The sequence below is a fragment of the Podarcis gaigeae genome, assembly GCF_964106915.1.
Source record: "Podarcis gaigeae genome assembly, chromosome: 9".
NCBI lineage: Eukaryota > Metazoa > Chordata > Lepidosauria > Squamata > Lacertidae > Podarcis > Podarcis gaigeae.
This window is the reverse complement of record NC_139685.1, coordinates 56,581,220-56,599,467: the sequence shown is the minus strand read 5'-3', so window position 1 is coordinate 56,599,467 and position 18,248 is coordinate 56,581,220. Positions and strand designations below refer to the sequence as shown.

Sequence of the window (18,248 nt, the reverse complement as noted above, 5' to 3'; positions counted from 1 at the left end):
ACACCCACTGAAAAAATACAATTTCTAATGTGTGTAAGAGGCTCCTAAATCTCAGCCAAAATTTAACATAGTCAACAAAGGAAGGATTATTTGATCATATTCTTGAAATAGTTAACACCGCAGTACAATTTCGGTGTAAAATGAGGACATGGGGTGCTCACCTGGGCATAAGGAGAAATAAAACTAGTGATGCACACCAAGCCAGCATCTGCAAACAACTTGGCAACCTCAGCAATCCGGCGGACATTTTCTTCCCTGTCTTCTGGTGAGAATCCTAGATTCTTATTCAGGCCTTGTCTGATGTTGTCACCATCCAGAGTATAGCATGGAATGCCATGGCACACTAGATATTCTTCCAGTGCCATGCTAACTGTGGTCTTCCCAGCTCCAGACAAACCTATATTAGTTTTAAAGAAAAAAATAACAATAAAAGTCAATAGATGACTGACATTTAAAAATCATGCCTGGCTCATCATATTTAGGAGAGTGGAAATGCAATATTAATCATGCTCACTCCAAAATAAACTACATGAATGGGATACACTTCCAAGTTTAGCATGCTTAGGACTACACCTATGGCCACACAACTCCAGCAGCTTTTCAGTATATGCCTGAAATCCTTTGGTGGGGGAGGGGAACTGTGTTTGGCTTAACATTAACGTAACATTCTTAAAATGTCGCACAAGACCCACTAAAATTTTACCCTCTCTCTTTCCATCTAGACAAATGGGTACTCATCTTGACACTCCCTATTTTTTCAGAGTTCATCAGCAAAACGTTCGCTCTAAGATAACAAGAAATCAACTGCCTTGAAAAGCTGCGTATCTCCTACACAGGACAAAAGCACTCTGTGCAGGAAAATGTGAACAAACAGCATGCATCACCACGTGGCAGAAGTACCTGCATCCATTTCACTGCATAGGCACGTGCCAGTTTGACAGTGAGCAAAACTGCAAAAAATGCATGCATATGTGCCAATTTCATTTTTCCCTGTGCCAAAGGGCTGTCCATATGGAAAATTCATAACCTTCTATCCAAATTTTCATTCTCTTAAGGCAATTACCATATTTTTCTTTGTATAAGAAATGGAGGTTTTTTAACCAAAAAAATTAGGTCTAAAATTGGAGCTCATCTTATACATGGGTAGCGTTGAGGGGTGTTTTCTTAATTTGGAGTCCCCAAAAATAGGGGGCTTCTTATACACGAAAAATACGGTAAGTCTTCCCTGTGTTCCCCAACTCTGGAATCTGTTGCTAGGTTTTGAGAAGGAGCCCGCCTCCCTTGGGGATTAATTCATTTATTTTATTTGTTGGAAAACACCCTGGGGTGCCTGCAAGCCCCCGGAACTCTGAGCATCCTCCGGTACGCGCAGCTCTGGAAAAGGCATCTCCCTTCTCTTCCAATGCGCTTCTAGCCACATACATCATAATGATAAATGCACACTAATCTTCTGGCATAACACAGCAAGAAGAGTGAGATACCGTAGAGCTAATCTATATATTTATACACTATGTACAGACAAAAGCATAATGGTGTCCATTCTCTCCAGCTCCGAGAGAACAAATAGAAAGAAATAAAAGTGAAAGTACAGTGTAATAGTACCCGCAGCAGAACAGATAAGACTGTCTTCCTTTCCCAGAGTCGTCCCAGATAGGCATGTGATTTACAACAATCTCATCTGCAGCATCGGAGGAGTGAAATTGCTAACAACCATTCCTCCATGAGGCTCAAGGGGGTGTTAATGGTTCTCCTTCTCCTCATTTTATCCTCACAACCACCCTGTGAGATAGATTAGGCTGAGAGACAAGTGACTGGCCCAAGATCACTGAGTGAGCTTCATGGCTGAGTGGGGACTAAAACCCCTGTCTCCCAGGCATTAGCCCAACACTCTCTAACCGCTATGCCACACTGGCTCTTCCGGACTAGATATGGTGCAAGGGCTACAGATTGAGAGGGAAGATGGTGGAAATCCCTGCCTCTCCAAGTGAATGAATCTTCAGTCCAAACTGTAATGTTTAAAATGTTCCCAAGCAACTTTTATATATTATATATTATACATTATACATCATATATGTGTATATGTGTGTGTGTGTGTGTATATATATATTCCTATTGCTTGCCTAAAACATGAGGGAGCCAACACTAACCCCAGCCTTCTGTGAAAATACAATGGGATTATACAAACAAATGTTCAGTGAAGATAGCGAAAGGGAATCCTTGTAAAGGTACAGTGGTACGTCTGGTTAAGAACTTAATTCGTTCCAGAGGTCCGTTCTTAAACTGAAACCGTTCTTAACGTGAGGTACCACTTTAGCTAATAGGGCCTCCCGCTGCACAATTTCTGTTCTCATCCTGTGGTAAAGTTCTTAACCCGAGGTACTACTTCCAGGTTAGCGGAGTCTGTAACCTGAAGTGTTTGTAACCCAAGGTCCCAGTGTAGTCAATTTGCAATTCTGTGCTCCTGCAAGAGCTACTGGGGAAATCTTTAGCTGGCACCTCCTTCCGCTGCCATCACTTTATAATGGCAAGAGAGCAAAAAACACACTAAAACAGAGCAAACCTATGGGCAGCAATATTGTACCTGTTAGCCAGACTGTGCAGCCCCGAAAGCCACTTCTGGTCCCTACTACCTGACCCCTCTTGTTGCGGCTGACATGGTGCGCTTGATAGGTGACATTGGTAGCTCTCTGCATTCCCTGAAAGAAAGAAACAGGTAAAGTTCTTCAGTTCCTTAAATAATCAATTTTCGACAATCCAGGTAACATATTAAAGCGAACTGGCACAAACGAGAACTATTAACAGAATGCCGTGTGATCAAAAAATAAATAAATGTGGAGTTCTGTGACATTTTCCTCAAGGATGTAAAATAATGCAGCAGTATGTCAAAACTAGAAGATAATCCTCTTTGGGCTACTGGAGTTTCAAAATGCTTTTATGCTACTTATTGATATTGTCCATCGTTTCAGGGCACTTCACATCACATTTTAGAACCACCGACACTGAACTCTAGGCTCAATTGAACAAGCATAAATTGCACAGAGATTTGAAAACTTCTTCATGATTTCTAACAAGGCCACTAAAAAGGCACAAGATCCATTTCGATGCAAGGAAGGGACAACTAACTGTGTAGCCATGTTGGGATGGCTGCCTTCCACAGCTCCTTGTAGCAAAATTTGTGTTTGCCAAGGTGGTGCCTTCTTGATGTTGTTGGGGCTGCAGCTGGCAGGGCCTGATGGGAGTTTTAGTCCAAAACATCTGGTGGGCATCCACCTGGCGAAGGCTGGTTAAGACCAAGAAGGGGACACAGGCAGTTCTGCCTTCCTCATAAGACAGGGTATTGAAAAGCACACCAGTTCTGTAGCATCCCAGGACTGGAAGAGACCTATTTTGCACAACTTCCTGCTGATAAGAGTTCTAAGAAAGGAGGGGAGTAAGCAGGCAGTTCAAAATTCAACAGGATGCTCTCAGATCACTCAAGAATCTGGCAGCTACTGCTCCAAGGATGACAAACTTCAACTCTTCTGGCTACGAAGATACTACCATGACCCCCTTTAGTTGGCAAAACTAACTATCCAGCATCTATGCTTACTAAATAGTGTCTGTATAGCCCTAGGTCAAAGTGATTCATATGTTTTATCTCACTATAACTCTTGCCAGCAACCTGGTATGGTAGGTAAGTGTTATTTCCATATAACAGATATAGGGCTGAGGTTAGAGACAGGCAAGCTACAAAGCATGGCAAAGATCAGATTTAAACTGGGAAGCTCCTGATTCATAGTTGTTCCCCACTACACACACAAACTTACTTCTTGGGCTCCCCATGGCTTCCGCAATATTTGTCTTGGGGGTATTGCCCCGTGCTGCAGTCAAAAATCCATACGTTAACTCCCAAATTAAAATTATGTGCACTTGGATCGGGCAGCTCTAAATCTCATGATTTTGCAATGCCAGCATTTAAACAATTTAACTTCTTGAAAACAGAGTGCAGCCTTATGCACTAACCACAAGACAAAAATAAGAAGCTACAGGCAAAAATTTAGTTTCTTTTTAAAGCCACTCTGGTCTCTACTACATTTAATTTGCCTACAATCTACTTTACCCCATTTGGGATTCTTCTGACAATGGAATTATACTAGTCTTTCAAAAGCGGAACACATACAAACCTCAAGTTACTTAAATGACATTTCTCCTCTAGTCTATGCCTAACTAGAAAAAGCAGAAGGATCTGGAGGTCATCACAATTAAATACGTTATTGCCTAACACAGTTCCACTCCATACCATTGTACACATCCATTTACACAACCGCAACGGTTTTTCCCTTCCCTACACCAGCCATGTCCTAGACCTTCATTGACTAACAATGTGTTATGTAAGTTATTACACCACCTCCACTTCCAAGCTAAACCCATTTAGGAGGCCAAGTCACAACAACATACTCACACAATTTTATCTTTCCAAGCACTCTGCATGGTAGGCTATGCTAAGAGGTAGCAGCGGTCCAGTCACCCAACAGATTCTTAGCTGAATCTCTCCAACTGTTACTTGGAGGCTGACCCACTACAAAAACAATGACCGATAAAGATGGCTTGTAAAGCCCTGCCTGTTTTCAATGGAGCAAGATTTGAAAGCTGTTTCACAGGACAAAATTGCGTTATCTAAACAAGTTTCCAGGGATAGCCAACATGGTATTTTCCAGATGGATTGGACTCCCAACTCCTATCATCCCTAGCCAGAATGGCAATAACTCAGGAATCATGTGGGCTGCAGTTAACATCTGGGATGCACCAAATTGGCTACTCGGGTTTAGCCTGCTGTAACTTAGTGTGGGGTCCTTAAAATAGTTATTTCCCTTCTCTGCACCCTGGCATCCCCAGAGGGTCACAAAGAATACCACCTTACTTGGGCATCTAAGTAGAACCATTAGTAGAACAGCTGTTAGCTCCCACATATTTGCTACCCAAATGTACCTTCCAATTATAGGCCTATTAGCCTGCTCTCAATAATTGGGAAACTGTATGCCCATTTCCTCAGTAGCAAATTGGCAACTTTTCTAAATGAACATAATATACTAACTGAAGCCCAGGCAGCTTTCCGTGAGAATCATTCAACAACAGACCATTGTCTAATGCTGTCCTTCCTCGCTGAGAAGTATACCAGACACCTACAGGGTAAACTCTTCGTGGCCTTTATGGACCTGAAATCAGCATTTGACTCCATCCCCAGATCCCAGCTATGGTCCAAATTGAGTCTGATCTTGCAGGACAAACGACTTCTCTTTCTTATAAAAGCCCTTTACAATGGAACCAAACTGCAGGTCCGATGCGGTCGACAGGGACAGCTATCGAAAAGCATCGAGATGACTAGGGGGGTGAGACAGGGTTGTATTTTGGCCCCCACATTGTTTTGTCTATTCTTAAATGACCTAGAAGAGAACTTAATGGACCCAGATGGACACATTCCAAAAATAGGAATGAGAAGGACCCCTTTGTTGTTGTATGCTGATGACGCAGCCATCATCTCGCGTTCCAGGCCGGGCTTGAATTATCTGTTGAGGAAATTTTCTGATTACTGTTCTGGAAATGGTTTATCCATTAATTATGAAAAATCTAAAATCTTAGTCTTCGAAAGAAGATTCTCCCAGTCTAAATGGGTGCTGGATGGCCATAACCTTGAACAGGTAAAATACTTCAGTTACCTAGGGCTCACATTCCATCATACAAGATCTTGGAAGCACCATTGGCAAACCTCCCTTCAAAAGGCGGAGATTACAAAGCTAGCCATACATAGATTCTTCTTCACAAAGGGCGGCAAATATGTTCCAGCAGCCTTAAGGGTTTTCAACGCAAAGCCGGTTTCCCAACTCCTGTATGCAGCAAATGTCTGGCATAATGGGGACCTGCCAAAGCTAGATGGCTTTCAGGCAAAATTTATACGATCTCTGCTGCAGGTACCTAACTGCGTCCCCAACTCCGTACTTTTGTTGGAAGCTGGTGAATGCCCAATTTCAGCTAGAGCATGGTGGGCTGCCCTAAGACATTGGCTCAGGATTTCAGTGTTTAATCTAGGGAAGGTTCTGTACCAACATTTGACCAATGAGGAATTTGTCAGCAAATGGCAGAAAACCATGGCTAAAAAAGCCACCTCTATTGGTCTGTCTCCCCCCCAACTGTATTACCTGGGCTATGAAGGCGCCCAAAAGGCTTTAAAGCAAAGATTATGGGACAATGCACACAGTGACTTGCGATCTCGATCACATGCAGTCTGTAGTCCACTGGCAGCAGGAGTTCAATATGGGTATGTCTTTGAGTTAACATCTTACATCAAAAACCTGACAGTACCTAACTATCGAAGGCTTTTTACCAAGGCCAGACTGAATGTCTTCCCCTCTGCAGTGCTGGATGGTAGGTTGCGAGGAGTTCCCTACCAGGACAGACTTTGCTCGTGTGCTCAAGACATCGATTCCATAAATCATATTTTGTTACATTGTGCGAAGTATGAGCAGGCCAGGGCTGAATTGATATCACCCTTGCTGGTGCCTTTCCCGGGAAAGTCAGAAGCTCACTATGTCAGGTTCCTACTGGAAGACCGGACAAAAGCTAGAACTTTGGCAGTGGCAAAGTTTTTATCGGTGGTTGCAAGAACAAATGAGCCCTATATTCCAAACAAAGTGCTTGATTAACCTGGAGGTAGGCTGTATGAACTCTTTATTGATTTGTAATGTTTTGTTGGTCTCTGGACCGTAATAAAGATTGTTGTTGTTGTTGTTGTTGCTATATATTTATGTCTATTTTTGAATACAAAAATGGGTGCCATTTTAACTCAAGATGGCAGAATGAACCTTTCAAAATTGCACTGATTTTAGCAACTGACTTCAAATAACTGCACTTTTTCCCTTTTGTTTCTTAAAACTCCTGTGCAAGACTGGATATGAGGCTGCTAGTTCGGAATACGGAGAAATATGACTCTAAGACTGGATATGAGGCTGCTAGTTCGGAATACGGAGAAATATGACTCTACGGTAGCCTGGCTAAAAGGCTGGAGATAAGAATGTGAATTCAGAATCCCCTTGGATCAAACTATACCAGTTGCACTATAACCAAGCAGAATATACAGAGCATGATAAAGATAGAATTAAAGTTTCTTCTAACTTCTGAACTATCAGCTTAGCTCAGTCGGTAGAGCACGACTTAAGGTTGTGGGTTCAAGACCCATGTGGGGCAAAAAGGGGGTTGGACTAGATGACCCTCATGATCCCTTCCAATTCTACGATTTGATTATCTGCTGCAGCAACAGCTGAGCCTGGAACCAAAAGTCTCTCTTTCTATTCTCCTGGCAGATAAACAATGTAGACTTCATGGGGCCTCATCACCAGCTAACTCCAGCTGAAGTCCACTAGCACAGAACTTAGCTAAGCATTTCTAGATCTTGCCTGTGAAATTGACACAAGTAGCCTGAACTGCATCAGGATGGTGGCAGCAGAGAAACAAAGGTCAACCCGGATTGCCCATTCAAGGAAGAGGAAATAATACTTGGGCCTTGGGCTGTAACGAAAGGTCAAACCTAAAACACTTTAGGCATTTTAAAAAAACTTAACCCTAAGCATCCCAACTTTCCATGGCACCTGCATCAACAAAGAACAGTTGACAATCATGACACAAGAAACTCTGCTGACACTGCCCTAAAAAGGGGGGAATAACTGTCACATATACAACACTTACCAAATATACAATAGGCCTACAATTTCTAAGTTTCCTGCTGGCTGCTGACTTCTTAACATACAGGCACTGTGAACCTACAAAGGTAATCTCACCTCCAAACAGCAACAGCAGTTTAACAAATTAGGCATTGTTGGCAAAAACATTTAACTCAAATCTTGCACTAACAGCTGACATAGGAACTTCCTTTGAGAAGCAGAAGTATGAGATTATCTCCACAGCAACAAGAAAAGCGAGCAGATAATCTTCAAGTTTTGCTTTCCTGGACATAGGAACCATCATGATAGGAAACTGAAGTGTTAAAATACAGGGGATATAATAGTTTGCTTAAACAAAAACTGGAGAAGGTCCAGAAACTCAATTGGCTACGCCTGCTTGCCAACTTCAGAGAATACTTACCTGGCTTGCCAAGCTGCAAGAAAGAACAGTTCTCTGATCATAAATACCCATTGCTTTTCTCTCTCTCTTTTAAAAAAATCCCCTTCTTGCTCAGCTATGTTTTGGGGGGTTTTCAAGTTTGGTAAGAATTGATAGAAACAGTCCATATTGAAACACAGAGAAATGGTCATTAGCTTTCTAGAAAGGGCAAGAAATTCCAATATCACAAGGAGAGGTAGATTTTCCACATTGGAAAGCCTTCTGTTTTGGTCCTCGGAAGAACCGGCGAATGTAATTTGAGTGAAATATCCTATTTGCATCCTTGTGGAGAACAAGAAATGATCTTCTCTCAGTGATGTATGTATTTGAAGAAATTTGGTCATGACTGAAAAAAACTAATTAGTCAAAAAGGACTTGCAATCAGTCTTCTGCTATATCGACTGCATACTGTATATATTATTTGAGAACAATATAGCATATTTGCATATTTTAGGTTCTATTATTGTCTATGCACTGTTATATCTAGTCAGACTATTGGCTCATTTAGCTCAGTGTTGTCTATGCTGATTGGCTGTGCCTTTCCAGGGTTTCAGGCAACTGCTATTCCCAGGAAATACCAGGGACCTTCTGCATGAGAGTCAGATGTTATGTTCTATTTGGAACCTTGCTACTGGCAGCTTTTGTACCAATCCAACGTCAAGGCCAATTAAACACCCCCTTCCTTGTTTTACTGAAGCTAAACTGAACAGAAATCATCCCCGCTAAGGTCACCTGCCCAGGTTCAGAGCGTTTAAACAAACCAGAATCACACATTTATCAAGAGAAGCATGATCCAAGGTTAGGCAAGGTTGTGTGTACTGAAGAAATATGCAAAACTCCACTTTTACCCAAAAAACACATGCCTGCAATCCTATGCTGGGGGAAGAGAGGGAAATGGCTTCTCTGCCCCAAACTGCCCCACACTTAAACTTTTTGAGAGGATTCCCTACATACAGCAGCCTTTAAGGGTGGGTATATGCATCTGCCTTTAACAGGTAGTTCTGCGTCTTAGAAAACAGAAGGGAAACAGTTAGAATATCCCCACCTCCCAGCCCTATAAATACTAAAAAAAGAAATTTAGTCCAAACTAAAAAGAACTTAAAGAGAGGGAAGAATAATCACGTCTTGATTTAGGAAGCATTTGTGCAAGCTTTTACTGAGCTGCTTTGAAAGTTGTGCCTCGGAATGTCAGTAACGTCCTTTTCAGAATTAGCACCCTGAACTTTCACGATGTCTGAAGCCTGAAAGGATAGAATGTTGACTTACTAGGTTTCTGGGCTGAAATCCAGCTTTGTTGGCTTTTCTCAAGCTAACTTATCTGCTGTCCATGATTGTGCTGGGTTTACTCAGCAACAGGGTGCTCTACCACTGAGTACCAGACTGCTTGGCAGCTCATTATCTATAGACCTCTTACCTATAGCAGTCATGCATTGCTAAAAAGGAGCGATGCCATTTATACTGACGTTATACAAAGTTACTGAGTAGCATGATAAAGTTACACTGCACAGTACTGGATACCCTTTTAATGTGGTATGAGCACAACCAAGCGTGTTCCTAGGAACCCTGCTAATTTCATTTTCAAAGCTTACCAGGGAGTCCTCAATGACAACTATGTTAAGTAGCAGTGAGACTGTCAAGAAGAGTATGTCTTCTAGTACTGATCTGGTCCTACAGGGCACAGCCAGAGAAGAGTGTTGGGTCAGGTGTCTTCCATAGGTAACATTTAAAAAAGAGACTTATGCAACCTTGAAGACTAACAAGCCTCTGGCTCAAGCAAGCTACGAGGTACATGAAGTGGTCAAAGTAAATAAATAAGGTTATGAACTCACACATGTATGCGCACACACACACACACACCCCTAGTGCAGAAAGACAGAGAGGTGGAATTATTACTTTACAAGAAGGATGAGAAATCATAACAAGCTGTTATAATAGCCACACTTTGATTATCTGAAACTTTGAATAAAGGGCAATACATTACCATAAAAACATAAAACCAGTCCTCTTGGATCAGATCAAAGGTCCAGCCTCCAATTGGTGCATCTTCTGGTGCTGCGCTGCCCCACAGATCAGCTGATTCGCAGGGCAGGGCAGCATCAAAAGAGACATGTCTTTTGGTGCACCACTAACCAGCTAACTAGTGCAGCATCACCAGCCAGCCAGATGGAAATGTTAGCCACCAAACCTGGCAACCAGACATCTCTCCCCTTGCTTGCAAAAGGCCAGTTGCCTGTTGTGCAACGCGACTGGTGCCGGGTGAGTTTTGAACGCTGAGGTGGAATAGTTTGTTTCACTTGAGCTAAGAAAATTTACTTTTTTAAAAAAATTACAGAAACAGGGGCAGAAACAAGGTTAGCGCCGCCACCCCGCTATTCCCCGACCTGGTCTGGAGGCTGGCGGGGGGGGAGAAGCAAGCTTGCTTCTCCCCCCCACCAGCCCCACAAGCTTGGGGGATAGCGGGGAGGCAGAGCGCCGCCACCCCTCCCCATCGCCAGCCCCCCCCGCCAGCCCCACAAGCTTGGGGGATAGCAGGGAGGCGGAGCGCTGCCCCCCCCATTCCCGGACCTGGTCTGGAGGCTGGCGGGCGGGGGGGGGGGGAAGCAAGCTTCTCCCCATCACCAGCCCCACCAGCTCGGGGGACAGCAGGGCAAGCCGCTGCCCCACGGAGGCTAGAGAAGCTGTCCCTGAAGGCAGAAGAGGGAGACGGAGCGCTCCGTCTCCCTCTTCTAGCTTGGGGATGGCTGCGCAAACCTGGGCAGGAAAAAAATTTTTTCCCTTGATTTCCCCCCCAAAAAACTAGGTGCGTCCTATGGGCCGGTGCGTCCTATAGGGCGAAAAATACGGTACATGGAGCTGAAGGTATAGTAGCAAGATTGTCATTCTTTTCCACTTCCTCTGTGAATTATTTTAGTCTTTTCAAGGCTCAGGTCAATTCTGCTGGGTTCACATTTTACCCAGATTCCTTGAAAAAGTGAAGCACATGCACAGACTCTGTTTCTGCCTTTTGGAGGAATGGAAACTGATCTGGTCAGGGGATGGGGAGAAAAGTGACCAGAAGGAGTGGAACTGACCAGTGGCGGAGCTTCATGCTTTGGCACCGGGGGGGGGGGAGAGAAGGGGGCAGGGCTGGCGCGTGTCGGGCGAGGGGCAGCCGCAATGGCACCCTGCCAGGATCGCACTGCCAGGGGCAGTGCGCTCCCCCCGCACTCCTCTTCCTCCGCCAGTGGCACTGGCAGCACACAGGCCTGAAAAGGTTGGCAACCCCTGTGCTAAGCCATGATTTGGCTAAGGGTTATGTAAACTAAGAGCCCTCCAGCTGCTCTTCTGGGCTACACATTTTCATCAGGAACACTTTTACTTTTAGCTAAAGTGCCCCTATAGGAGGCATATCAGAAGAAGCTATGGAACTCAAGCGGGAAACTGAGGTTGGTGTGATTCAAGGCTCATTTCAGACTTCTTTCTGGCCTTAGAATCATAGAGTTGGATTGCAGGAATATGCAGATGTCCCAAACAGGGATCAAACCTGCAACCTTGGCCTTATCAGCACCACGCTCTAACCAACTGAAGGCAGACCATCAAGGAATTCTAACCACCAATAACATGCTCTCTGCGTCACCTCAACTGCCCAACCCCACCCTCCTTGACAGCCCTTTAGGAAGGGATATAGCAGAGTAGAAGAGCATCTGTTTTGCAAGGAGAAGGTCCCCGGTTCATTCCTCAGCATCTCCAGGAAGGGCTGGGGAAAAGTTCCCCATCTGAAACCCTGGAGAGTTGTTGCCAGTCAGTGTAGACAATACTGAGGCAGATGGACCACTGGCTTGGTGGTATCGGGCAGTTCCTATGTTCACATGGCCAGATTCTGGGTCTCACAATGAATGTTCATCACACATCACAAGACTAGTCTTTTTTCTAAAGCATAATCTTTGGTATGAAGTAGGTGAAGGACGCCTTTTAAATTTCTTCTTCCATTTGAAAAGTATCATGATAAAGCTTTGAGAATCATGCATTAAGAAAGCAACATAGCTCTCCCCCCCCCCAATAATTACAGCTATTAATTATGCCATCAAAACCCACCACCTCTTTTCTAGCAAAGGCCTCTTTCCACCACTGCCCCCAGTAGTTTCCTAGCCTTTGGCCAGCACTGTAAATTGACCTGTTGGCACCTTTGCAATTAAAACCCAAGTTTGTTCATGCCTCCTTCCACAGTGCTCTCATTCAACAGGCAACCCACAAAGAACTTCAGTGTTGGGCTGCCCAAGATTTATGAATGCTCACATTGTACTCTTGAGATCCCACTCCTTTCCTCCTCCAATAGACATGAAGAAAAAGGAGGAAAGGGGGGGATGATGCTGAATGAGGTTACATGCTCCTCTGCATCACAGTTATGCTTGCCACCCACAACTTTTAAAGCAAACACGGCACTATAAGGCCACTCTTAGCAACGGAGAACTGGCACATTTAACTTCATTCATAAAGACAGGCTATACCAGAGACATTTGCAGCGAGGAGAGCGAAGAGATGAATTGCCTTCCTCTCTTTTTTCCTCCCTCAAAAAAAAAAAATGCAGACACGTCAGTGGAATCTATTGAAATGCGATCCTCCTGCCGAGCGAGCAAGGCTTCGTATCCCAAGCCGCCTGCGTTATTCCCTCCACCCACTTCCCAAGCCTGCCCCATCTTGTGCAAACGCAAAGAGAGAGGCGCTGCAAGCCGCTGCGCTCGCCCCACTCGAGCCTCCGGCAGCCAGCAGTAAAAACCAGCACGCCAAAAGGTTGCTCAAGCAAAGTCGCATCCCGGCAGGGCGGCATCCCTCTCCCCCCCCCCCTTCCTCTTTGGACTGTTTTCTTCATTGGGAAGGGGCCACCTTCCTCTCACCAGGTGCGCTATTTTGCCAAACTGCAGCTAGCTTCAAAAAGAAAAGAAAAAAACCAGACTTACCCAACTCTGCACTTTGTTGCTCAGCTTGACTTTTTTGCAGTGGCTCGCGGGCAAATCCATTTGCAAGAGCCCAGGACGCCGGGGATGTTGGCAGAAGAGGGGGAGATGCGGGGACAGAAAGGAAGGGCGAGCGCAGAGGCAAGGCGCGCGCGCGCGCTGAGAGCTAGGATTCGGCGCGGGGCCTGAAGGCGAGGGGGTAGGGGAGGGAGCGAGAGAGAATGAGAGAGAGGGAGGAGGTGAGGCGTGAGGGGAGGGGAGGATGCTGCTGCTGCTGCTGCTGCTGCTTGCTCGGAGATGCCGGCTTGGCGCTGGGAGGCTCTTGCGCGCGCGCCTGCGCCTGCCTGGTGAAACGGAGACGGGTGGAGTAGGTGGGGCGCGAGCCAAGGAGGAGAAGGGACCGAAAGGGGAGGAGCGAAAATCAGGCGGCCGGGCGGAGTGAGAAAAAGAGAGAGAGAGAGAGAGCTCTGGCCACGCGCACGGCGGCGCGCTCCCGGTTTCTTCCCAGGACGCGCGCGGGCGCGCAACTCTTGACTGCCACGCCGCACAGCGCTTGCCTCTCCGCGCGCGCCTTGCCAGACGAGGGCGGGGGCGGGAAATGCGCCAGGCGGGGGAGGGCGGCGTCTACGACGGCTCCGGCCTATGAAAGGGAAGGAGGAGGAGGAGGAGGAATAGCGGATGGGGACCAGTGCTTCCGGGTTTGCCCCTCTAGCCTGGCCGGCGCTGCTCTCTTTTGCCGGCTGCTGATGGTGGTGGTGGAGGAAGGAGAGGCGGAGGTGGGAGGAAGGCAGCTGAGCATCCTCGGTTGCATTTATATATCCCACCAAACTGCGGAAGGCAGTGGAAGACAGGAGTGCCAAATCCCACCCTTACAGTTCTTAATTTGTTGTTGTTTAGTCATTTAGTCGTGTCCGACTCTTCGTGACCCCATGGACCAGAGCACGCCAGGCACTCCTGTCTTCCACCGCCTCCCGCAGTTTGGTCAAATTCATGCTGGTAGCTTCGAGAACAATGTCCAACCATCTCATCCTATGTCATCCCCTTCTCCTTGTGCCCTCCATCTTTCCCAACATCAGGACTCAGGGCTGATTTCCTTAAGAATGGAGAGGTTTGATCTTCTTGCAGTCCATGGGACTCTCAAGAGTCTCCTCCAGCACCATAATTCAAAAGCATCAATTCTTCAGTGATCAGCCTTCTTTATGGTCCAGCTCTCGCTTCCATACATCACTACTGGGAAAACCATGGCTTTAACTATACGGACCTTTGTTGGCAAGGTGATGTCTCTGCTTTTTAAGATGCTAGGTTTAGCATCTAGGTCTAGGTTTGTCATTGCTTCAGAGAAGCTATGAGCTGTGCCGTGCAGGTCATAGTGGAGAGTTTTGACCAAACGTGATCCACCTGGAGCAGGAACCAGCAAGCCACTCCAGTATCCCTGCCAAGAATACTCCATGGACAAAGACAACAGTTCTTAATAGCCTTCAAAATATAATTTGCATTGCCTCCCACACACCCATGCCTCACGCACCGCTAGACAGTAGCGGATCATACAGTGCAGGGAGGTGGGGTCTGTTGGAGCACAGCTGCTCCCTGGGAGGCTGAGCGGGCTCACGCAGTGCCGGATTTACTGAAATATTTTATTGTCACTTGTACAACTTGTATACAGTGAGATTATACAAGCACCCACCACTCAGCTCTCTTAGTCTTAATTCCCCTTGTTTACTGATGCACACCCACCAAACCAGAAAGTCAGTTGCCCTGTCAGTTGCAAAAGCAAAAGTCAGTTGCTTTTCATCCAGCAGCCTAACAGCCCACGGATAGAAGCTGTTATTTACCCTGTTGGTGCAACTAATCATGCTTCTATATGTTCTGCCCAAGGGCAGGAGATCAGGAAAGTGCCGGCCAGGGTGTGAATCATCCCTGAGAATTTTCCTCACTCTCCTGAGGCAACGTTCTTCCGTAATGTCATCCAGCGAATTCACGAGACAGCCCATAATATATTGTGCTGTATTCACCACCCTCTGTAGACACTTCCTATCAATTGATGTCAAACCAGCGTACCACACCATGATGCAGTATGAAAGGACCCTTTCTATTGTGGACCAGTAGAAGGAGATCATCAAATGTTGATTGACATCATTCTTTCACAGTACTCTGAGGAGTATAAACTAAACAAGCTATAGCTTAGGGCCCCACTCTCTTGGGGGCCCCAAAAATTTTTAAAACAAAAACAAAACGATGTACATTTCCAAAATACAAGATAAAAAAACAATAAAACAGTAACAGTGGCAAATGGCTTTAGATAGCTATTAGGTCCATAAATTACCATATAGCATATATTCAACACAAAAAAACAGTGACAATTGGTTGTTGACAAAGGACAGCTGGACATATAAAGGGCCCCATTACCTTCAGCAGCTTAGGGCCTCATCAAATCTAAATCCGGCCCTGTGCACCACTCCCTGCACCTCTGGTCGGTTGTACCACAGCTGCTCCCGGGGAGGTTGAGCGGGCTGAGCATGGCGTGGGGCAAATGTATCGGCACGTCCCATTGTTGAAGCGCTTTCAGAGATATGTACTTGTTCCAGGGAAATTGGAAAGATTTGCCTGTTTCCATAGAATCATATAATTGTAGATCTGGAAGGGATCCCAGGTGCCAGCTAGTCCAACCCCCTGCCAATGAAAAATGGGAAGATTTTTCAGGGGTTCAGCAGCCTCTTGCAAGCATGGCAGAATTTTAAAGGAAAATTCGCTTCTGAACCAGTGTAGACTGATCTACCGCCTTGCGCAAAGTCTCCACAAAGAAAAGCAATCAATATTTAACTGCACAACCACTTCCATTGGCCAGCGGCTTTTTAACAGGAAGTTCTTTCTTAACATCTAAGCCTGTTTTCCTGAAGTTTTCACCCCTTACAGCAGTCATTAAATAGCTCATTAGCAGTGGAAAACAAGCTTTCAAAAATTATTGATATTTGAGAATCTTTTCAACAGACATTTTTCTTACGCTAGATAAACTTCTCTCATTCTTTGCCCTTTTACCATGCCGATTGTGAAAAGTGTAATTAAAATGTATTAAAGTGCATCAATCTAAATTAACAGTTAAGGTTAGGTAAATTATGTACATTAATTTTAGTGGGTCTAATCTGAGTAGTCGGCAATATTAGGATATTTTAGTGCACTGCTAAATCATTGTGCTTTAGATTATTCTCAGATCTTTGATTCGAAATTCAGTTTATCTGTCCTGAATCTTCCAGCATTCAGCTTCCTTGGATGTCAACAAGTTAGAGTGTTATGAGAGAAAAAGAGAGAGAGAGAGAGAGAGAGAGAGACTTCTCTATCCACTTCCTCCATCGTTCACACTTTCCCCAGAGAAGGTCTAAATAAGATGCAGTGATCAAAACATTACACAATGTGAAGAAAATGAATGATACAGAGATGTTTTCTCTTCCCCTCTCACAATATTAGAACCCAGAGTCATATCCAAGGGAACACAAGTATGGGAGATTCGGGACAGACTTTGGAACACTCCCCTCCAGCTATATCAGAGGCACTTGCAGGGGGTGCTCTCAAGGAGTCTTAAAAACACCTTTATTCCTTAGGCTTTTCCCAAGTGGGCTGTCATCTTATTTTAGATGTTATAAGAAAGAAGCTGCATATATTTTCCCATTTGCATGTTGTAGCTGTTTTGCAGATGTGTTGAAAAGGTAACCCATCTTAGAGCAGGAGAGATTGCAAGCAATTTAATTTCTGCATTGGTGTGTGTTCTCCACTAGAGGTCACTCAAACTTTTTTTTTAAAAAAAGAAAAGCTATGATGCTATTTCTAGAGGGGTATAATGCTGGCCTCTTGAGTTTTATCTCCATTTATTTATAGCAAATGTCCCTTAAGATTTCTTGCACTATTAAGTAAAATTCAACAATCACAGCAATGTATTTTAATGTTCTTGTCACATGAAAAACAGATCATAAGGACGCAATGTTAAAATTAGCCTACATGGGTTTTAATTATGTAAATGCAGCATTTTAGAATAAGTAATGATGGTTTTAGGGACGCAGGTGGTGCTGTGGGTTAAACCACAGAGCCTAGGACTTGCCAATCAGAACGTCAGTGGTTCAAATCCCCGCGATGGGGTGAGCTCCCGTTGCTCAGTCCCTGCTCCTGCCAACATAGCAGTTCAAAAGCACATCAAAGTGCAAGTAGATAAATAGGTTCTGCTCCAGCGGGAAGGTAAACGGTGTTTCCATGTGCTGCTCTGGTTCGCCAGAAGCGGCTTAGTCATGCTGGCCACATGACCCGGAAGCTGTACGCCGGCTCCCTTGGCTAATAAAGCGAGATGAGCGCCGCAACCCCAGAGTCGGTCACGACTGGACCTAATGGTCAGGGGTCCCTTACCTTTAATGATGGCTTTTTGGAATATGGAAAGTAGCTTTTTGCCTAGTTTTGACTCATCCCATTGAAATTGTGGGTCCGGGCAATTGTCTCTGAGCCTCTGCATCCTGAAAGTGATCATGATTAATAATAACATTCAACAGGAAAAGAAAAGAGAGAAACAGTGATGGGTGATGACATCTAAAGAAATTTAAAAGACTGCATTCTTGCAGAAATGCACTCAGCAGTATCCTTTCACCCACACACCACAAACACCAAATAGGGCACCACCCATTAATCACTTGAAGCCCCATTGATTTCAGCGGGAAAAAATCTATGGGGCTTTGAAGTATTAAACTTTAGGCTGGGCATACAGGCATCTGTTTGCAACTTGCAAGTTTCCATGGCCATTCATGTATCTGGGGATTCAGAAACCAGAGGCTTGGGCAAACTAAGAGAAGCTGCCATTAGTTTTGTTGAAAAATAGACGCCCCTCTTCCAGAAACTGCCCCCGAATATCATTGCAAGAGAGAGGAGTATACAGGCAGTACCCCTGGGCTGAGACAAAACTGCATTGACTGAGGGAGCTGGAACTTGGGGGGGGGGGTAGGGGTGTCTGCAAGGACTTCTAAGGCCTCAGTTCACCTCCAACCTTCACCAGAGCAAGTTGTTCAATTGGAGCTTTCCAAGGTGCTGGAAATATTTTGCCTTGTGGGCACCACTTTGAGACAGACCAGAACATATGGGAGATGGCAGATAAACCATTGGAAGTTGTCTCAGAAAAAATTATCTGATATGTTTGCGGGGCAGGGGGGA

General features: G+C 45.1%; 1 protein-coding gene across 1 annotated transcript in view; it reads right to left on the bottom strand.

Annotated features, from left to right (window-relative positions):
• Window positions 1–13,633, bottom strand: part of PAPSS1 (3'-phosphoadenosine 5'-phosphosulfate synthase 1) — a 49,287-nt gene extending 35,654 nt beyond the window's left edge. Inside the window, exons 1-3 of the mRNA XM_083756553.1 lie at window positions 13,071–13,633; window positions 2,582–2,696; window positions 162–397 (exon numbers count right to left, since the gene is read on the bottom strand). Of these exons, the coding sequence (XP_083612679.1) occupies window positions 162–397; window positions 2,582–2,696; window positions 13,071–13,130 (411 nt within the window). The 5' untranslated portion in view covers window positions 13,131–13,633. The remainder of the gene's footprint in view (window positions 1–161; window positions 398–2,581; window positions 2,697–13,070) is intronic.
• Between the last annotated feature and the right edge of the window lie 4,615 nt (window positions 13,634–18,248).